We start from the raw sequence: 24,058 nt of genomic DNA, 5'->3' as shown, positions 1-24,058 counted from the left end.
AAATTCTTATCGATTCTTCCTTTTTGGCAATACTGCCCCGTTTACATTGATGTTAAAAAATAAAAAATATATAATTTAATAGATTTTTAAACAAGAAACAACCACTAGAGATATTTTCTTTAAATTTTATTTTATTCAAAATATTTAATATTGTGATGCTTAAAAATATTATGTATTAAAATAATTTTTTTATATTTTTATTTTTAATATCAAAACCATTAAAAAAACCCAAACACTAAAAATATATTAATTTAATATTTTTTCCGGTTTCAAACACAAACAGATAGCAATACTCAAATCCACCACGAGGCCACATCCTGACCGAACTGAACAGCAGCATTCCACAGCCAAGCGAAGAGGCAGTAGTCACAAATCACAACTGGAAATCATAATATAAAGCTCCCCTCGATGGAAATATCACAAATGTTATACTGAGTTTTCAGGCACAAAAGTATTTATATATCAGAATCCATACAAGCAAAATTGCACCTATAGCATGCAAAAATGTGGGGGCAATTTAGGAAAAAAAAAAGAATTATAACTCTACTACTAGGGGGCAAAAAATATAATAGAAGGATTTCAAGGATTCTGGGGCAAGCCGTAAGAAACCCAGTATTGAGGAACTGTAGTCTTATGTACACAAACACGCTCTCCTCTTCTAATGATTCTAAAGTGTAGAATTTGAAGTGGGTTTTCCAGAATCTCACCCTCCAGTAATGCAGTGGAAGTATGAATTGTCAATTGGGATCAGTCTGCCCCCATTTAATATCTGTAACCTGAAGAACCAGACTGTGGAGGAGCAGGTGGAAACCGATTGGGAGTGCGATTAGGAGTGCGACGGCTGCTGGAGTTGGAACCGGAGCTCTTGGAACTGGTGCTCACATCACCATTGCCGTAATATCGACTGTGACCATTTGATGCAGGTCTTGACATCCTTCCAATGTCTAAAGGACCGTTGGCAGCTGCATCAAATGCAGATCTCCAGTCGTCACCAGATGAACCATTTGTCCTTGGGCTTGGGGTGCTCTCTGCAATTAGGGTAATCCAAGAATTTCAAGGGCATTAATAACAATGACAAATTGATACCCATTATGTGCGCGTGTGAAAATTTCCTAGTCGTCATGCATGTTCCCTTCTTCCAAAGTTTTAAATTGCAATTGTCACAGTTGCAGATCACAGACTTCATGGATGTTGAAAAACAGTCACAGCTCTCATTGTGAATTCATTAGTCTTCGCAAACTTCTGTAATACACGTTTTTCTCATAGGTCTGCTAAAATATAGTCAATATTAACACTTTCAGCAGGTAAAAACATGTAACATGTTATAGCTATCAAAAAGTCAAAAACAAATTTATAAAAAAAAAAACATTAACTTGAAATATAAAAACTATCAAGATCAATTTTGTAAGCATACCGTTGCGGGCTGTTATTGACCCGTTAGATTTCACTACAACAGTCAATAACAACCACCATCATCACATAACAACTTTATAACCATTATTGTTCAGAATCGCCAATAACGATACTATAACACTGAATAATGGTAATGGGTGCTCCGAATCCATTAAATAACTCCCATTACATTATAATGACTGTTATTTAAAACCATGCCTCCATCCATGCATCGGTCAGGAAAGTAAATAGATGGACAAGTAAGAGTACTACAGTGAGTCCCTAAAAGGAGATATGAAAAGGTACTAAAACAAGCAGCTATCAGGGCAGCAAGTGTTTAACTAGGCAAGGTAGCTAGGGGTTTAAGGCTCCAGGCATCATCATCAGGACCCATATTTTAACAGCAAAAAACCTCGACTATGATCCATATGTATGGCTTAAAAAACACTGATCTCCTAAAAACATGTACTTTGAATAAAAGTGAATGATAAGCAATCAAAATTTATGCTAGATTGACAGGTCAGGTGCTCCCCAGGTAGAGAAAACACATCACAACATATAAAGACAACTGCAGCTTCATCTGCCCATTCACATGAAGAGAAAAACACCTAATATGCTAATCTCCTTAGGGTGTCCATAGTCTCAAACCCATCAAAATGACAACCACTCTCATCATATTTCTTCTAGTTATTTTCTTCCGCCAAATAATACAGTCAAGGTTAGCGGTAACTTTCTCCCATTCTATTATAATTGTTGTGTAGAAAGATTTTGGAGCCTTTGAATAGCACAACCCACATCTTTCTCACAAAGAATTGGGAAAATTTGTAGGCAGACAGCATTAAATGGTTTGAATAATTTGACCAGTAAGTTCAACATTTCAATGTCCATGTGCCTTTAACCCTTTCTATCTGAACAACAATTTTCAACTACAAACCTGCTCCATCACCACTAGACCAGCTAGAAGCAGCAGAAGCTCTGTTGTCATGGATGCTGAGTTGGCGTGTTAGCTTTGAAAGGAGAGAGGATTGTTTCTGGTACCGCTCCCTCCTGCGCTTTACATTCTGGTCCTCTTGAAGAAGCTCTTCAATCCTTGTTGTGCTTTGAGCACTGACCATAGACAAATACAAAAATTGATGTTACAGTTCCCTTAAAATAGTTTCAGAAATTTATGTTTCAACCACAGGCAGATTCCTGCAGAACAGGCATCCATGTGAAACCGTGACAAGATACTAAAATAATCACATGTAGTGATCTAACAAATAGCCATGTTGCATGAGCATCCTAGTAAAGCAATGAACAAAAGGCACCAAATGCAGACAAAGATAAAGCACCAAACCTGATAGAGCTATACAACTGATTTAGCATATCTTCCTTTGCTTTCTCAACTTGGCATAGAACAACTGCCTGATTGGTCAATTACAAATGTTATTAAAAGCCTCTCACAAAAGGAAAAAATATAATAGAATGATGACCAGCTTACTTTGGGAACATTAGCAGCTAAGCTATTCAAAACTGCCTCTACATATCCACGCACTTCTTGGGACATCCATCGAAGTTCTTCTTCTGGATCAGCAGGTCTTCGAGCCATTGTATCCTGCACACAAAAAGTTGTTTTTTAGGAATTTGAAGTCTAACTCAGCAATGTCCAAGTTTTGTACATTTAACCTTTATGCACATGCATATGGGACCAAAACTGCTAGCTGAAATTTCAGTGAGAAGATTTCCAGATAGGCAAAATAAATAACTAAAACAACCCATAACATTGCAAAGAAAACATTGGAGGTAGCAAGAGATTAATCCAAGGGAGAGACTGTCAAATATGCAAAATAATGAACTCTAAAAAGTTAGTAACTGCTTTGAATGCCCACATCACACCACCACTAATTCCCTAAAAAATGGAAGAGCAAAATGCACAGCCTGTAATCATACCAAAGAGCCATCAAAAAGACTATGCCGCATTGCAGGACCACCTTCAGGAGATACACCCCTAATTTTCCCTCCTTTAGAAGGTTGAGCAATTTTTAATATCTTATTTATCCACTCAACTTTGTCAGCCATGCTCTCAGCCTTCAAAATAACAGCACTGTGAGCTGCAAGATAAAATACGGTTAAAAGTGTAATGGTAACTTCAAAAAGGAATACAAAGTAAGAAAATCCACCAGAGAAGTATATAAGATGCATACCTTTCAAAACAGTTTTGTATGGAACCTTGCTGGTAATCTTAAATACAAGACTGGGAGCTTTAGTATCTGGTCCATTGACTTTCTTATCCTTTGAACTCTTTGAAGGAGGTTCTTCCTCATCTGGAACCTCTTCAATGTTGCATTCCTGAAAAATAAATAGAATCAGATGGAACAAATCATTTGCATGCACAGCCATTTAAATGATCATAATTTATCCAGTCTTTACCCCGCAAAATGCATGTATTGTCTGACAGCATTTATCAAGTATAGTGCATGTAGAAACATAACCTGTTTGGGAGGACACACATGGCTTTCTTAACTAATAAATAAAAACAGGTAATGGCATAACCTGTTTGGGAGGACACACATGGCTTTCTTAAAAGGCAAACGGGATGACACAAATACCAGAAGAAAGAACAGACCAACAAAATGGGTGCACATCAGACTTAGTCCATCCCTCCACCAGGATTTTGATAGAGCAGGTTTGGTACCAGGTCTATCAATACTTGGTAAAAAGATTCGAGCATAGCATTCTTCAAACTACAATTTCACTGCACACTGGCCTCCTACCTTCCAAAGCATAAATTATATTCTAGGCCCAAAGAGAGCAAGAAGCAGGTCTTCAAAATGGCTATACCACCAATTCAACACAACCACAATACTACTGTGCCTGAAGTACTGCGTTCTCTTTTCAATTTATGGGAGCATAAGCTCTGGGGACAGACCAATGTTATTTCTGGAGACAAAATAAGTCTTCTTTTTTTTTCACTAAATGAAAATGATCTTAAGATGCAATCTTCTCCATCTCAACAACTCACACCTGAATTCACATGAGGATCATAACATCAATTTTATATTCTTTAATACCTTAACATTTGATATATAGGTGGACTTCAGGAAGGAAATAGACAGATGAATAAAAGCACAACTGCTAACATATGATTTCTCACTTCATGCACTACTCTTATATGTCCAATTCCTAAATAATCTTTCTTTCTAGAAACCTCCCACACAATAGACCAATGCTTCATCAGTAATTTACACTGCTGAACACCTCCCCCCAGCGAACTGACCGCACACATACCAGAAAAGCTATCCTTCATAGCACTCTACATGTTACTAATAGCAGTCCTAAGGTTGTAGAAATTAAAAAAGAAAAATGCAGAAAAAGATGCCAGGAAATCCAGAACCATGCAATTAGTAGTGATCCCAAATTAAAAGAGTGATTATTGACCATACCTCCAAAGTGATGACGCCACGAAAATGTCTCTCCTCTTGTGTTTTTGTGTAACCAAGCTGTTAAATAAGATATAGGTGAGTTTCGTCCTACCCATCATCTATATAATAGTCATGTACAATTAAATACTAAAAATTATAGCAATTCAATTAATTGCTTCTGCACTGCATGCTCTCAAATCTTATTTTCTAAAATGGATACATAGAAACAACAGGATGAGAATGCAAGTCACCTCCAAACCATCAGACCACAGAGATGTGCACAATAAACATGCTTTAATACCATCCTCTAACAAGTATTTGCAGCAAGAAAAACATGCCATAATATTTATCAGATAACATTTTACATACCTTCCCAGTCTTCTCGTTCAAAACAAACCATCGCTTGCTCCATCCATTAGTCTTTGCACTTTTCTTTGATAAAAATCCTGCAAACAACATGCAAACAGTTCACTAAACTTCAAACTTTCCTATCAATAAATAGTTGTGATTGCAGTGTTAGCAAATGCAAAAATTCTCAATTATCAAAAAAAGAAATTATTTCCAAGCATGTTTTTGAGAACATAATTTATATATTTGAAACCAAATACCAAATATGTAATGGAAGGTTTGTCCAAATCAAGATCAAATTATAAACTAGTTCCATACTTAAATTGGGCATCCATTTCTTTGTATCTTCAGAACTATGGTAGCTGTTAAAATTCTATAATGACATGAAAGAATTGAAGCAATTTAGATGTCCATAGCCCAAAAGATATTTCAAATTTTTGAAGGCAACAACGACGATAAATTTCAGAAAATACTGTCATAAAACTCAAAAAGCAGCAGGACACATGGTAAAACTAAAATTCTTTAAAGAAATACAGTAACCCATGAAACCTGCTGTTAGTTCTCCTTCAGGACCAGCAGTCTTTAAGCTAGATGCCTCCTGCACTTCCTTATCAGCCTGATTGGATTTCTCTCTCATTGATTTCAAACTTCCACCTGTTTGCGGACTAGTCGCCTAAGGAGAAAGTATAAAACAAAAGAAGCAAGGGTAAAGCATCAACAGCACAGAACAGAAATGACACATTTTGGTTAAGACTCCTGTTCCAATCAACATCAAAATGAACACTATACCCTGTTTAATATAGCCTGCTCAGCATCATTTCCTTTCTTTGAGGACCGGTTCTTAAGCTCCTCCTCTCGGCGCTGTCTTTCCATCCTGTAGTAGATAAAAATGAAAGGATAACAATTAAGCTGGAGGTTAAGTTTCAGATATGCACTAACATGTGTAGGATACAATACAACAGAAGATTATTGCATATGCACTAAAACATTTGGCATGCTCAGGCACACAAACACAAAATACAAACAACCAAGTTAATGTAGAGGTTGGAAACACTACACTTAACAGCTTTATTATTTTTGCACTTTTTCGAGTGACTGAAACAGAGATAGATAAGCATGCCATCACATAACAATAAAATTGCACAGTTTTCATTGTAATTGAGCTACTACAACCAACATTACAAGCATTACAAGCAGACCTTGATAGCTACTCAAATCTATACAAGCCAGACATGTTCTCAGTACCTCCTTTGCACCAAGCGGATGAAATGTTGTGGCGGCACAAATACTCGCTCCATATCAACCAACGCGACAACCATCTTCTTTGATTCATTCTTAAAACCATCTAAAGCAGCACTTGCAATGGCTACAACCTTACAGCAGTAACCAAAAAAAAAAATCAACTTTACAAAAAGAATAAGATTTTAACCATGATAGGCACCCCTGCAGATTCACAACATGCAACATAAATCATGGGACATGTAATTATAGAGCACTGTACCTCTCTCTTGAAAGGAGGGTATCTTCCCAGACCAGGTGTAGCATTTGCAGAAGCAGAAACTATATCCACCAGGACATGATGTACCTGTTATTAGTCAGGAAGGAACTCCATCAATAGCACGCAACAGGACCAGTTATTGATCGAGATCTTCAAAAAAAATATATAACAGAATAAACAAGGTCTACCTCAAATCAGTTTCATCTGAATGGAAATTTCAGAAGTTACTTTCCAAAAAAAACATAAACAACATCTTAAAATAAGAAACAAGTACAAGATAAACACAGAGCCTTCATAAAACACAAAAAAATGCCATCATATGACTGCTTCATGGCATCAGAACCCAGCACACCATGAAACAAAGTATCATGGAACATGAATAGATCAGAAATCAGATATTCATTTGATGTTCAAGACCAAAATAAACATCAAATAAGGAGAGAAGATGGAAACGTTCAAAAGTATGAACCTAAAAGAATGACGTATCATATTACAAAAAATGGTAGAACAAAATGTAATTTACCTCATCAACACAGAGACGTGATGGTTCTTTTGCAAGCTCCAGAACACCTTTTATTAAGGATCTTAAACCCTTTTCAGGTGATATAAGATATGGTTGATATCCATCTGCTTCTAAGACAATCTGATAGAGCATATATAGAAGAAAAGATTATGCGATAGCACAAGACAATTCCTTAAAGCAATAGAGCATGTACTGAAAAAAGAAAGTGAATAAAAGTGGCACAATTACCCTCTTAACATTATTGATATCAAAATGTCTATCCAAAGGAAGTTGCTTGATCCTATTTGGAAAATTCCCTTCAAAACTTGCAACAATTTTCCAACCAGAACCCTGCAGCAAAATATTTTAAGTAACAGCTTATATTCTGGATCATGAAACTTCACAGAAACCATTTCTCAATTAGTGTCTCTTAACCATAAGAAATCAGCAAGTGCCTCACTTAGCAGATTTCAGATTGACTATTCATAGAACAGAAGCAAATAGCTAATGGAAAGATTTTTACAAGCTAGGGCAAGTCCCACTTGGAGAAACAAACTGAGAATAACATCTGAGATGATTTTAAAAATATCTACCATTTTATCCAAAACAAAAAAGAAACAAATGAGCAAAAAACTGCAGCATTTGAGTGACATGAAAAAAAAAAAGAATAATAAGCATAGAATACAAAGATCCATAAAGAACTACATAGGACAAAGGTCCTTGGAGCACTACATTCTTTATGAGCATAACATCAATACATTACGGATCATCCTACAGGATACATGCTACAGAACAAAGAACATGGGAAAGCATAAGATATCAAAACACTCACCTCACCCGTCATAATGTGTTGGAGGAATTTATCCTCAAATTCACGACAAAGCTCCAGAGCTATGGCTCTTGTACCCTCAGCACTTTGAACCATCTGTTCCCCAAGCCTCATTAGTTCATCCTGAACTGTTTGAGACTTCCCCTGCAAACTGTACAGATACAAAGGGCAAATGCATAAGGAGATAGCCAAAACAAAAAAGCCTACAAAGTAAGCATAAATGTATATATTGGACAGAAAGAAGGTTAAAACTATTGATTAAATTTGTCCCATCCTTGTCTATAATGTGGTTGTGGTTACCTTAACAAAACACTTTCATTTGTCTTTTTACAGTTTACAGTCCAAGTGTGGCATGATCATAATCAAGAACAAAAAAAAGTGCACCAATCATCTCCAAATTACAAATTATGTACCAAGGGAGAACAGCAATAATAACAACAAAATCCATGTCGGGAAATTTCTTGGCAGCATGCTGACAACAAGACAAGTACATATAATAGAATATTACATTGAGAAGGCAATACAAGGCACACTGACAATAGGGCAAATTAACTAATAAAGGTAAGGTAAAAAATTGAAATTCCTTAAAGAGAGAGGCCACAAAAGAAGTATAAAACAATTACCCAGACAGAAGATTTGGAAGCCGAACTTTCATGCGCTTACGAATTTGCTGTGCCAGAGCATCTACTAAAGCAATTCTGCCTAGCTTGCTCTGTGGGGCTCCAGTCAGTATTGATTTGAGACTTTCACTCTCTGCTTTCCATGCAGTTTCCAGAGAGCTTTCAGACCCAGACTGCGCAGAAGCAATTGAAACTGATTGACCAATTAAAGCAATCCATGGGATATCAGCGGTTTTCGGTGGCCCCTGATTTAGAAGGAGAGCCTGAACAGCCGCGAGAGCTTTCTGGTCCATAGCAGCTTGATCTATTTTACTAATTACACCAACAGTTCTAGTACCTGTCATTGACGGAAAAGGATACCTATTTAATTACATCAAAGATGTGCTTGGTAGGGGGTGAGAAGAGATCATAGTAACATTTTACCCCTTTCAACTAGTTTGGAACAGAAACAGGAAGGAAATTATCAGGTTTTACACTCACAAAAAGTAATAAAGCGGGATTCACTAAAACCTATTTTCCTCATCACTTTTTATGCACAAGTCCTAACAAATATTTACTTACAGTTTTTAAGTATAGGCCCCACTAATATACATCTCTTATCTTTCTAATTGCAGGTCTCACCAACACCTTTATTTGCACCCTTAGGCATTCTGGATCTACTAAACACCATTGTCATTTACACCTTAATACTTTACTCTTGCAACATTTCTATGAAATTTTTTGACACGTAATAAAACCAACATAAGAAAAGGGCTTTTGAACACTTAAAAGTAAAAAATTATAAAACACCTAACAGAAACAGTGATGATGGGGACACACTAGAGTGGAAAGTATGTGCTAAAAAATATGAGCGTCCGAAATCACCCATGTAGCAAAATTGGCCTGTATTAAAACTATCACAGATATCAGCACAATCAACTTTAACAGCCATTTACCTTCTCCATCATACTCCTTGGCAATCCTGAGGGCTCGATATGAAGCAATTTCAGGTGCCTGGGCTGCAGGCACAATAACTAGCAAAATGGCATCACTGCGCTCTGCATAGTCACCAACCTAAGCAATGGCCATATTGAAAAGTTATCACCGTAACATTTTGAGCACCACACTGAACTCATTACATGCACAAAAAATAAACAAATAAAGGAAACAGAGCCAAAAGCCTCCTTTTTTTCACGGATTACATGCAAGGTAATGTTGATCACCATGCCAATGATACTGGTTGATGTAAATCCATAAATGTAATACGGGTCTAGAACCTTTAATTAACACTTACCATAGACTCATCCACAATCCGTTGATCCAAGCCAGGTAAGTCAATCAATTTCAAGGAAGGTGCTGAGAAAAAACATATTAAACAGTAAGTATGGTAACACCAGTATCTGTTTGGCCAAGAGGCACAAGGGCATAGGATTAAATGAATCTTAATTAGTTAACTGAATCTTTGAATCTCCCATCCCATCATGGGACTCTATGACAATAGTCTTCCACTAAACAACAGTTAATCCCAAATCTTAAAATCTTTATGCATAAATTAAACAAGAATAAACAGTATTTATAATGAACGAACCTGTGCTTGTGCGCAGTTTCAGGTATATCTCATCCCGAATCATGCCGGTGACACCCTTACTTAGCCTATCCTCCAAAGAATGCCGCAAAGCACCTGCAAAATAACAAAAATCATATTGACATTTTATAAATCTGAAAGGGGTCTTGTTATTACATGTTTGTTGACATTTCACCATATAGTGGTAAAGCAATTTTCCACCTCAGTCAAGTCCTATGCATATTTCTGTTTTCACCACTAACTCCTATATGTAAATTTTCTTATGAATCAACTACACATATTGCTTTTAGCCTCACCAGTGGCCATTGCATATCTTACAGCCTCAAACAAAGATGAAAATTCAAAGCAGTGGTCAATATTGTCATCTAACCATGTTAGCACTTAGCAGCTGGGGGTTGTAAGTTATGATGGGAATTGTAAAGCTGCCAGCTCTGCAGAAGTTGGTGGCATTTTCAAAAAATCATTAGATGATAACATGAGATTCCTAAGAGGCTGTTTTGGAGTTAATCCTTAACCATATAATCATAAGCAACTGGCAAAGAGAACAACATATAAATATAACTGAAGGAACGAATGGAGCAATTTTAGCCATTCAATTGCAATCACTAACTTGCAGAAACTTGTTGAGATTTATTGTCAATCTGCAAGACAATGGATTTGCTGCTCAAAGAACCATCTCTCTGTAAGTCAATGCTTATAGGAGCCCGAGTGGCACCATTTTCACCAGTTGGCTGTACAAAAGAAAGAGAATTTCAGGAATCAACCTACATTCAGGAGAGAGGAAAAAAACAAAGCCTCATGCAGACTAACTTACCAGAACAGGATGCCCAATTACACTGTTCAAAACTGCAGATTTACCTGCACCCTGACCAAAAACACAGAAGGAGAAATCAGACAAGGATCACATTACCCAAAAAGATTAGAAAACGAGATTTTTCATGAAGGAAAAAAAAGGGTGAGATGAAAACAGCAAAAAATATGGCATATGCAACAGCAGAGAAACTAGAATTTTAGTAAGCTATAGAATCTCACGTTCAACGGTTCCTCATAGCTCATAACCACGAATTACATCCAAAACAAATAGTCAGTAAAGCATAATGACACAAAATAAAGAACATCCGTATCATCCAGTTATATTTAACAAATATAGCTCACACACACACAGCAGTTATATTTAACAAATATAGCTCACACAGACACACACACACACGACAGTAACACCTTCAAAATGACATCCATACTACTAATCAACACATTCAAAAACCAAATTCATTTCATTTTCTTCATACTAAGGCAATGCTTCTTCAGCTGATGAATTCATCTTCATTTCCTTTTGGAGTTCAATCTATCCGAATATACAATATCCCTTCCTTCTATGGTGGAAGATAACACTCGTAAAAAAGAAATCTCAGATCGTTTACGAAAACAAAACGCAGACAGAACAAACATCCTTCAATTCCAAAGAATTCTTTCCCATATCAATATATTCCACCATAAGATTCTCGTTAACAACAACAACAACAACAAATTCTACTTGACAACTACAATAACAGTTATCAAAAATCCCAATCACTCGTAAACCAAAATACCAAAGAAAACCTAAATCTAAAACTAAAAACTCATTTTCTTAACTAAAAAGAAACAAATTCAAGTAAAGCAAGTCACTTACTACACTGCCAAGAGCAACAACGTTAAGAAAAGTCGAACTCCGTCTTGAACTTGAACTCGGATTTTCATCAACATCCTCATCAGCAAGCAACGCCGTTGCTTGCTTCATCGACTCCGACAACTGAGACAACTCTTCGATCGCTTCCATTTTTTTCAAGTCCAAGAATCAAAGATCTAAATTAACAAGTTCGTCTAATCGAAGCGATCGAGAGCTGATCGATAACCGATGAGATCTGATTGGTTTTTTTCAGGAGAGGTCCTATCTTTCAATATTCAACGATTTGAAATATACTCGAAAGACGAAGGAGTCTTTCTTCTTCTTCTTCTTTTGCGTGTTTTCTCTCTCTTTCTTTTATTCTCCCCTCCCAATTTCCCTCAAAGATATCAGACGACGACGACGACTATTTCTATGCGTTTTGAAATGTGTTTTTTTCAAATGTTTCTCTTTCTCTGTCATGCGTGTGTTTGAAAATTTAAACTTAAACTCCTCTTTTCTTTTTTAAAAGTTAGAAAGATATTTCGGCCAGCTAATGCTATTTTTTCTTTAAGTGCCGACGACAGACGGTTACTATCGAAATAAATTCTGTTCGATTTTAAAATTCTTTTTTAATGTATGATTTCGTGATGTGGTTTGTTTTTTTTTTAATTCTTAAATTGTATTAAGAAAAAAATAGAATTTTTTATTCTTAATATTAGAAAATAAAAAATATTAGAAAATATTAAAAAAATATTTTTATATATTTTTTAAACTAAATACAATTTCAAATATAAAAACAAATCATGCATTTATAATTACAGTTAATTTAGATAGAGCTTGATTATTATGCTGAAATAAAAAAAATAGAGATAATGAGAACAAAATTTATCTTTAAAAATATATCTTTTATATGATTTTTATTTTTTAAATTACAATAATTCATTCTAAAATTGTATTAAAAACAAATTTATTTTTATATTTTTCTCTTCAATTAAACATGTTATTATCCTCATTGTTTACTCTCTTATGCCAAACTAAAATATAAGTGCTATCATATGATGTTTACTCACATATTATGTTTACTCACATATTTGAAGACAATCTTTATTTCTTGTAAATTTGGCAACTATACAAGTTAATTATAACTTAGTTAATGTAATTTATTAGAGGTGTTTAAAAAAACTAAATAATCACATAAATGAAAAAAATAACTAAAAACATAGCACCAAGAGGAAAAATTGAAAAACCAATTTAAAAACCATAAAACTCACTCGACTTGGTTTGATTTTAATTTTAGAAAGTTGAAACCATTAAACTAAATTGAACTAGAATAGTTCGGTTTAATATAAATCAACTTGAAAAAAAAAGGTATAAAATGCATATTTAACAACCTAACCCTAGATAATTTTCCCTAAACATGGTAGGTGACAACCTTACTAAGAATCTATTTGTTTACGCGACTATAATAATGTTTAAAACAAACCGCAGAGTTAAACTACTTTGTAATAATAAAACACAATTCGTTATTCATGTGGGATCCATGTAAATTTTACTAAAACTGCAGGTTTGTGGAAAGCAGTTGAGAGCTACTTTCTGCAAACCTGTGGTTAAAGTGTACAATGTCGATTGTTATGATTGTGAAAAAGAAGAAATTTACCCGTACTGGAGATGAAGCAAATGGATACGGTGCATTCTGGATAATGCCTCTTGTTCTTCCTTTAGTTTTCTTTTTCTCTGATTCTTTCTGTTCTGTTGCTTTCTTTTTTTGTTCTGGTTTGTCCTCTCTTTCTCTTTACTAGTTTTGATCCTCTGTTTTTTTTCTTCTTCATTTGCGTTTGTTCACTTATGTTTCTTTTTTGATTTGTTGTTCAAAGGGGGAGGGCCGAGAGGGCTAGAATACTTGGAGGCAAAGTTGGTGCTCGTGCATTAGCTGGTCAGTGCTTTCCTCTTTTTATTTTTTTTTCCTTCGTTTACTCTTTGATCTTCCTTCCCTGGGTCTTTTTTTATGTCCTTTTGCTCTTATGTGTTTGCTCGTCCTCCCCTTTACCTTCTGTGTGTATCATTCACTCCCTATGTTCTGTATGCCCACTTTGTGTCTGTCCCCTATTCTTGTTTTTATTCGTCCTCTGTTTATCCCCAAGGTCCTTTTTGTTTTCTTTCCTTTTGTTTTCATTCTTCACATGGCCTCCCACCCACTTGTAGTGGCCTTTCTATAGCTTTTATAAGGCCAAAGAGAATGGCATGTGTTCGTGCCTTAGTAATGGCATACATCGTGGGGGTGAGAAGGATGTTACCATGATTTGCTGTTGTTACCATGATCTGCTGTTGTTTCCGCTGAATCAGGGTAAAAGAGATGAATAGTTCGCTTTGACACAACATTGTTTTGAGCTAAGGTGTTCATTATTTAATACGGCCACTAGAATTATGATATTTTGCAATCAAGCTCTTATTCATGGAATTTTTTTTAAATTTTGCCCCTGGATCAATTTCAGTTTTTATTTTTATTTTTAATTGTATTTTATTTAAAAAATTTGAAGAAAATCATTTGATAACGTAACATTTATAGAATTTGATTATAATTCCAATTTTATTCTTGATGATATTTTACCTGATATTGTTGCATGCTTAAGACACCAAGGAAACTATAGTCCTTATCGGATGGATCTCGTACGTAATAAAATTGTAGATAGTTTAATGGAACGATAAAAAATATTTGATATAAGTATTATTTATTTCATGATATAATAACAATAGTTAAATCTACTATATTTAAATTAAAAATCATACATACATACATACATACATACATACATACATACATACATACATACATACATACATACATACATACATACATACATACATACATACATACATACATACATACATACATACATACATACATACATACATATATATATATATATATATCCTCAATTTGAAAAGCATTTTTTTAACCAAACACATTTAAACTATTTTTTATTCAATCTCAATTTCAACCACAGTTTTAACCAAATATATATAAATACTACACCAACCTCAACCAAAAGTATTTTTTTATAAAACAACTTTTTTTAAACCACAACCATAATAGCTCTCTTGCCATATATCTCTCGTTCTTCCTCCTAAACTTGAAAGATAACCTCTATAACTATGTTCATGTGACATCTCTCTCTTTCTCTCTCATACACACACACACACACACACATTTCTCTCCCCTTATGAAACTTGTTAAATCCAACAATTCATTTGATTATAATCAACTAAACCTTTATTTGTTTGTTTTACAACAACTAAACTAAACCCACCTTCCCTTCTACCCCTAATTTCTCTCTTTCATTCTCTCTTTTTGATCGAATACCTAATCTATTGAAATTTAATTTGTAGAATATAAGGTAATTTTTAACTTTCTCTTTTAATTTCTCTTAACTTAGGCTATAATTAACAGCTAGGGTTTTTCTTAATCTCTTTTGAAATTTACTAATTATTGACTGACTATAATGTTTCTTTTTATCTCTTTCTTAACATTGGTCATGAGCTTGTTAGGTCTAAGATTTAGGGCCTAGATTGAGCTTGTAAGGTATAAAATTCTCTTATAAAACTAAGCTTATTTCTTTTCTTTTCTTTCTCTTTTTATTGTTGTTATAACTTATTAGGCTTATTTTCTTATCAAATGCTTTGTTGCTATTGTTGGGTCTAGTTTATGAATAAAAACATAACATAAAACATGCCTTTTTTTTTTGTTCCACTCCATTTTACTGATTTTTCTAAAGATGATTTCTATTATTACATCATTACATGTAAGGGTGATTGACAAAGAAGAGAAAGAGAAAACATTTGTACATTTTGAAGGGACATAAATGACTTTGTGACTACTTTTGATCTTTTATATGAGAGTCTATGTTCCCTGCTCTAAACTTATTTGCTTTTTAATATCTTTATGTAATTATCTTATTATTTTTTCTTTTCCTCTAATTTTATGTTTTTTTTTTTTTGCAACTATTGTGATTTCTCCTGGTTTGACCTTACCTTTTGCTAAACTTATTATGTTTGGATTTTGGGTCATGATCTAATATTGTGGCTAGTTTGGAAAACAATAGTTAGAAAAGGGGTACAATACGATGTTGTGGTTAAGTAATGAAATCAATGTTACATTACATTCCTTTTGTTTTTTAGGCATTAATGGATTGGTGCTTGGGGAATGATTCTTCTTGTTATGTTATGTATATTCTTATGGGTTGTAAATCAAATATAAATTGATGATATTTCTAAAAATTTATGGTGGTAGATGATATGTAGGAATGAAGAGTCCTTCTTTTGTTATTGGTACTTGTATAACTTTAATAAGTCAAAATGACGATAAATAATGCAAACAAATCATCAACATTTCATAACCAAACCAACCAATAGGTGTTTTAATAACGAATTATGGGCATGCCACTTCTTAGTTCTTAAGAATATTTTCTTATGAACTAATAACTTACTAAGAAGGTTAACGTTTTAATAGCATATTAACATAATTAAATTAGTCACAACGTGGTTAAATATATAAAACAACCATTAATTTATTAGTGAAATAAAGGTTGATGCATAATAATTCAAAAGAGATAAGTAAAAACACATGTCATCATGAATCTTATAACATCTCTTTGTGGCTATTGAAATATTTTTAATTAACCAACCCCCACAAATAAACTATAAAATTGAAAAGTTAATTTAAAAAATTAAAAAGAGAGAAATACAATCCCCTATAACAAAAAGAAAATATTTTTAAAAGTCTGAGCTTTTTAAGCTATTCATTCCCTTTTACAAGCCAAACAAATGCATCAACACTATTAGAAAATTGGCAAATACATACAGAAATATCGATGAAATTTTTTTGTTAGTATATTGCATTGAACTTTAACGACAAAATTTTTCATCCTTTTATTCATCGATATACACCAATAGAAAAATTCCATCGGTTTATATTAATAAAATTATAATGGAAAATAAGGAATAAAAAAATCAAATTATACGATGACGTGTAACTTTTATCGACAACGTTACCAATGAAATTAACTTGGTAGTATAATACATCCATAAATATACCAATAGAAAAAATCCATCGATATATATCGACAAAATTAAAGATGATATTATAATGGGATTAAAAAGAAGGTAAATGGTATGATGACATGACATTGTATTGACAAAATAACCGATGAAGTTAGTAACATAATAATTTTGCCAGTCATTTTATGGGTAATATTTAATTTATAACCTGACGATTGATTCTTCTCTCCCTTCAATTTCTCCTTTTTTCTTATGTATTTTTTCCTACAACAAACAACCCCCCAAACTCAACACAATTCAACCCCTTCACAATAAATTTGGCTACCACAATACTCGGTTTATCAGCATTCATGTTCTTATTCAAAATTTATTGAGGATTTTAAACCTTAAATAAGCAATCTATCCTTTTTCAATTTAAATATAATTTTAAAATGTTAATGTTTTTTGTAATATTTTTGTGGTATAAGTATTTTGTTTGGATATCTACTTATTTTATAGTTTTTTCACATATAAAGGTTCAATGAGAAATACATGTGTTGATATGCATATAAAGAACCATATGTTCCTCACGATACCATGAAAAAATGATGATTGGGTCAACTTTAAATGCTAGTAATGTGTATGAAATTATAGATGACAATAGTAATTCTTATAGAAATATGGTTATAAATGCGATAAAAATAAATTAGCGTTATATCAGTCAATGTCCAATCATAAATGAAGGGCTTAATGAAGACGAGGCGAGGTTTTTTTATTTTTTAAAAGATTTTTACAAACCATTATAGGATGGTTGCATAAATCATAGTAAATTATTGGTTGTTATATATATGTTCACCATCAAGTCGGATTATGAGATGAGTGAGGTCTGTTATAACAAAATTGTTAAGTAGGCAAAAAACATTTTACCTAAAAGAAACATGCTAAAAAAGAACTTCTATGTTGTTAAGTCCATAATGAAACCCCTTGATATAGGATACTATAAAATTAACATATGTCTAAACTTTTCTATGTTATACTATCTTGAAAATATAGAGTTGACCAAGCACAAAACATAGAGGTATTCTCGCTATAAACCTAGAACTGGTAGGGAAAGAACTCGTGTTGCACATAGAAAACTTAATACTTCCGAATTACACCTAAACTCTAAAAGTTATTTATGTTACAAAAAACTGTTGAGCATATACATAACAATGATCACATGATGTTGTGGATGAAGTGAAGGTGTACCTTTTTTATGGTGAAGCCCAAAAACACTTTAATAGTGTGCATCCTCATATTTCAATAGAGACTAGGAATGTGCATCTTGGGTTATATACAAATAGATCTAAACTATTCGGGTTATTTACTATTCCTTATTCTTATTAGCCGGTGATACTCACAGTTTATAACTTGCCACTAAAGATGTGTATGTGATCAAAGTTTATATTTTTATTTATGGTCATATCAGGTCCTAATAGTCCAGGTAAGAATATAGATATTTATTTTTTACTGTTGATTGATGATTTCAAGTATTTGTGGTCATCCGAGGCTTTGACTTATGATATATTGAGGAACTAAATTTTTTTTAAGGCAGCTTTGATATAGACTATTAAACATTTTCTTACTTATGGAATGGTTTCTAGTTGGAGCACGCATAAAAAACTAGCATGTTCATATTGTATGAAAAATAATAAGGCATCCATGCAAACAAACAACAGTCAAACGTCTTTTTTTTACTAACATCGATAATTCTTGCCTACAAATTACAAATACAGAAAGAATAGAAATGACTTCTTTGTTGGCAGAGTTGTTGCACCACAATTTCTTTCAGGTGAGGAATTATATGATGTGGTGTCAAAATACAATGAATTAACTATGAGAGATGATGTCTTAAACTTGGTGAGTTAATTGATCCATATAGAATTGCTCTATTTAAAAACTTAGAAGAAAACTCAAATTTTCTTATCGCCAGGAATATTTTTGTTGATGTTGACGCTGAGAAGTTAAATGATGTTTTAAGCTCCAGAGAACACACACAAATTAATGAAGATGATGTAGCGACAAAATCAAAATAGAAGATTATGATAGAAATAAGGAAGAGTCAGTTGATAAAGAAGAAGATAATTTTGATTAATTTACAAAATAAAAATGTGTAATGCTATAAAATATAATGTAATATTTATGGACAGAATTCACTTCAATATAATAAAAATGATGTTAATTTATTATTGAATGACAAATATTTTTATTATTATTATTACTGTGATGTGAATTAATGTTATTGTATTATGTGTGCAACTGTGAATTTAAGTTTTTGTATGATTGGATAGATAGGAAATACATATCAATTTTGATATCAAAAATAGTTTTACTATGATGTAAATATCAATGAAATGTGTTTGTTGGTATATTTTAGTGGTGATGAGAAATGTTCTCTTTCTCCCTAGCATAGTTAATGGTGTTCATTATACAAAGATATATCAATAGAATGTGTGTTGGTATATTCCAATTATGATGAGAATTGTTCACTTCTCAATGCACTAATAATTAATGTTTTTTTTCTAATGATATCACAGATTAAATGAGAATTTCAACACGCTAGTAACTAATGCTCTTTTTTTTTTTTTTACTATAGTACACTTTCCCCAAGGGAATGGAAATTTCAACGTGCTGTTAATTAATGCTCTTTTTTATTATTGATTGTTTACTCTTTTACTAATAGAATCAATAATAAAATGAAAAGTCATCAATAATATTTAAAGGTTTTTTGAAAATTTTCATGTAAATTGAAAATTTCATCTTGACTTAATAGATGAAATCAATGATGAAAATCTTAAAGATATTAATATTTAATAATCCATCAACAAAACTTAATATAAAATACCATGAGCACAACAGAAAGGGCTTTATCTTTTTCATTCTTCTCCTTTCTTGCTCTCTCTTCTTCTCTTTTATGATATAGCAACTGTTCACAAGCCGAAATAAAACATCATCTTCTCTTTTCATCCTAAGGTATGTTGTTGTTCTTCATTTTTCTTCTTATTTTCCCTTTTTTTTTTTAACAATCTCTTTTCATTTATTTTGTTTCTCTCTTCTTCTTTTTTTAATTCTCAATCAAAACTAAGCAAGCTATAAAGGTAAGAATTTTTCATTTTTTTCTTCTTTATTTGTGGTTTTTTTTTTTTGCATTATTTTTGTTCAATTTTATGTTCTTAATAATTTTAGGAATTAATAGTTGTGTTAAATTTTAGTTGCTACTAAAATAATTTTTGCATTATTTTGTGGAATTTTAGTTATTATTTTGTATTGATTTCATATATAATAAGTTTTTGAAAATTTAGGATCACAAATATTACCACTTAGAAATAATTGTTTTAGTTGTTATTGGAATATTTTTTTTCACTATTTTTCTGAATTTTAGTTGTTATTTTTTTCAATTTTGTTAGTCAATTTCAAATAAATATGTAGGATTGATTTAATTATTATTTTAAATTTTTGTAAATCTAGGATCATATATATTACCATTAAAAAATGAGAATTTTGTGCAAACTTAAATTATTCTATTTTGTTGTAATAAATTGAATAAAATCAATTGGTTGATGACATATATGTTATGTATTTGTAGATTTAAAAAATTTAGGTAGCCTCCTGTATTTAGAAGGTGCTGCTAATTATTTTTTTAAATAGAAATCATTTAGTTATTTTTTTCTGTTAATTTGTGTTAATATCTAAGGGAAAGTCTATTGTTTGTTGGAAGGATAGGATCACTACTAGTTCTTCTAGCAGTGATGTTGACGATCATGAGCCATTAGACACGATGCCACACAAATATCGAATCACGACACAAGGCTTTTAGGTGCGATGTCGCAATGTCTAGAAGGAGTCCTATCACAATGAGATCTATTTACCTATAAGTACAAGGCCTAGTTGAACCTTTCATTATAAGTTTGTTTTGTTTTCACAACAACATACTTAAGAATGTTTTTTTAAATATTTTTATTTAACAAATATAATTTCAGGTTTACAAACATTAAGGCTACAAAAATAATAACATTGACCTTTAAATCGTCGATGAAAATTTCATTGTTTCAATAGAACCTAGTTTCCAAATATTCTAAATGGAAATCACAAATCGATAAATGGTTTTCAAGATTTAATGTTAGTATCAACTTAAATATTTTTTTTAATTATGTTAATTCAATTAGTTTATTGAAAATTTTCTTTTATAGTTTTTTACTGAAAGGGAAAATTTGAATGGGAGAGAGCTAATGATAATGTTGCGATGAAAGTTTAAGATAATTATGCTACAACTAGGTAAGATTGAAATTAGGATAATTTTTTTATTCTAAATATTAATTTTTTTTCATTTACTAACATGTAATTTATTAGTAATATAGAGGTTGTGTGACTTTTTTACAAGACGCAAAAATAAAGCAAAACAAATATGCAAGAGAAAGTGAGTTTCCAGCTTGAAGTGACATGGCGGTGTGGAAGGATTTTAGATTGCCATATATCTCACAGACTATATGGAAAGAATACATTCAACACATGATATTCGCGCGTTTCACGTGCTGATCACAATCTAGTACGGAAAACTAGCATTGGCATGTTCATAACGCGTTTCACGTGGTGATCACAATCTAGTGTGGAAAACTAGCATTGGTATGTTCATAGTTCCATTACCACGCACACTGACGGCTCCATTCCATTCATTTTGCATGCAAACAGATGGTAAGATTTTTTTTATTTGTGTTGTTTTATAAATATATTTAACTAACAATATTTTTATCTTGTAGATTATGGTTCTTGAACGCAAGCCAAGCTTGATAAAGCTTTTTATTGAAATGTATGTGCAGAGTGATGACAAAAAAAAAATGATGTAACAGTTCATAGATAGCCGATATCAGCAATTTGTGATATGTTGGTTTTTAACTATTTTTTTATTAAGTTATAATTTTCTTCAACTTAATGAATTTATTTTTCTTTCCAGAATACATATAACAGTTGCTTGAAGAAGAGATACAGGGACGATCCCTTGACCCATCTATATTTATGGTTGGAGAAAGGATTATTTGGTGGACACGATAGAAATTGAGTGTACAGATTCTCTAACTCTACAATCGAAAACTTATAGACAGCTCATAGTATTTGGACCATTAAATGTTCATAATTGGTTCCGAACACACAAACTCCAAAGTTTGTGGCAATGTTAGACCAATAAATATAAAATCAAATAACCCATCTTAATAAAAAATATAAACGACTCACTATAAATTATAAAAAACTTCATCAAGTAATAATAAAAATAAGACCACAGATAAGTGGTACATATACACTTGTAGTGCCAAAACAATAAAAACTATTACAATCCACCATTAACATAGTCCAATCTCGTATTGCAAAAATCAGCAGTTGTGGTTCTTTGTTAACACCAGAGAGATTTTATTTATTTTTAAAGTTTAGGGGCTAAATTAAAGATAATCACCAAAATAATGTACTTATTTGTAATTTATGCAGGGTAACGTTTCAGCCACTGGTATTGCATTAGTAATTGGCCATTAGTCAATCCACGCCCCAAAGATAGAAATTTCTTTCGCAAAAGGAAGAAAAGAAATAAAACATCATTTTCTTCTCCATTAAGTATAAAATTAAAGAATCCTTTTTTTCAAAAAAAGTTTGACTTTTAGGAGCTATCAGAATATGTTATTGGTGGATGATGACATACTTGTTTGAAGACAAAATTATCAGCCTTTTTACTATTTAAAGTGGATCTCGGCATCATTAACCGTTTTCCTTGCAGCTAGTGGCCTTCGGCGTTTAATAAGACGTCACTCAGCCAAGCACGCTCGAAGGGCAAAACAAAAAGAACAAGAGAGAAATCAAAAGGCATCAAGAAAAGAAGAATTCATTACACATCATTACTCTTTAATTATGAGAAACAAATGGCAAACCTCTCGAGGATAAGTTTAAGATGGATAGTAATTGTTTTTAAAATATTTTTTATTTAAAAATATATTACAATATTAATTTTTAAAATTTATTTATAATATATCATATCGAAACGATTTAAAATTATAAAAAATTAATTTAAAAAAATATAAAAAACACTTTTAAAATATAAAAGCAACATGTTTGTAACAATATCAAGTATTTATTAAAATCATAAAAAAATTTATTTTAAATTAAATAAATTTTAAAAACAAGCATTATCGCAACATTAACATTCACTATTTATAATTTTATAAATATATTATTACTTTGTTCTAGTAGTATTTTTTTTCTGTACAATTTACTGGATGGAATTGGATGAAATAAATCCGTCACCATCGTTAGGGTTTTAGCAAGCGAGAGAACTTTTTGGTTCCCCTCCCCGACCGTGGGGGCCCCTGAAGCAACGTCCGGATTCCATGGATGAATATCAAGATTCTAAACATAAGAACTCCAATTTCGAAATGGGGAGGCTAATCTTCCACTGTAATTGAACATGATGAGCGGCGGGTCCTTTTCTGGCGAGCTTCTTGATACTGACTTCCATTCTCCGAGCACAATGCCCATCGCTCATCATTAAAGTGGAATGGGTGTCTGCCCTTTCTAAAGATTTGGGGATTCTATCAATTTCGACTTTATATTGTTTGTATACCTCCATTTTCTTTTTTCTTTTTATTTTTAGGGTATTTAAAAGTATAATAATAGCTATTTTTTATAGTGTTTTTTATTAAAAAAAAATACATTAAAATAATATTTTTTATTTTTTAAATATTATTTTTTATATAACACAATAAAATAATCTAAAAATATTAAAAAATATTAATTTATAATAAAAAATATATAAAAAATTAATTTTCTTTAAAAACACTTTTGAAAAAAAAAAAAACATACCTTTAATCTAGCATGCTAGGATTTTTTATTTTTTTAATAAAAATATATTTTAAAAAAAACTGCCTATCAAGTATTTCTATCTAAATTTTCAGTATTTTCTTCTTCTCATTTTCTAATGATGCGGTTAGTTAATTTTAACCAGTGAACTTTGAATTTCGAGCTTTTCATCTTTGAGGAAAAGTTAAAAAGAAAAACTATATTTAATAAATTAATATATGTTAGAAGTGAAATAAATTCTTTTATTTTGTGAAAAAATTAGCAATTATATGGCTAAAAATAAATGAATTTATTTTACAATCAAACATTATCCATTATTCGGTTAAAATAATAAACACTATAATTATAC

General features: G+C 32.1%; 1 protein-coding gene across 1 annotated transcript; it reads right to left on the bottom strand.

Moving 5' to 3' along the window:
* Positions 1-363: 363 nt before the first annotated feature.
* Positions 364-12,270, bottom strand: LOC105111289 (dynamin-2A-like). Its single transcript, XM_011006594.1, has 22 exons — positions 11,824-12,270; positions 10,969-11,019; positions 10,765-10,885; positions 10,158-10,250; positions 9,864-9,925; positions 9,526-9,643; positions 8,594-8,927; positions 7,974-8,121; positions 7,391-7,492; positions 7,163-7,282; positions 6,643-6,726; positions 6,387-6,514; positions 5,931-6,015; positions 5,691-5,814; positions 5,163-5,239; positions 4,815-4,871; positions 3,576-3,720; positions 3,322-3,482; positions 2,873-2,986; positions 2,729-2,796; positions 2,327-2,499; positions 364-1,028 (listed from the first exon to the last, which is right to left on the bottom strand). The coding sequence occupies exons 1-22, from the start codon at positions 11,968-11,970 to the stop codon at positions 763-765; spliced, it is 2,778 nt and encodes a 925-aa protein (XP_011004896.1). The 5' UTR covers positions 11,971-12,270; the 3' UTR covers positions 364-762.
* Between the last annotated feature and the right edge of the window lie 11,788 nt (positions 12,271-24,058).

This window comes from Populus euphratica, unplaced genomic scaffold, assembly GCF_000495115.2.
Source record: "Populus euphratica unplaced genomic scaffold, PopEup_1.0 scaffold461.1, whole genome shotgun sequence".
Taxonomy (NCBI): Eukaryota; Viridiplantae; Streptophyta; class Magnoliopsida; order Malpighiales; family Salicaceae; genus Populus; species Populus euphratica.
The sequence above is the reverse complement of the archived record's forward strand: the minus strand, read 5'-3'. Positions and strand labels throughout refer to the sequence as shown.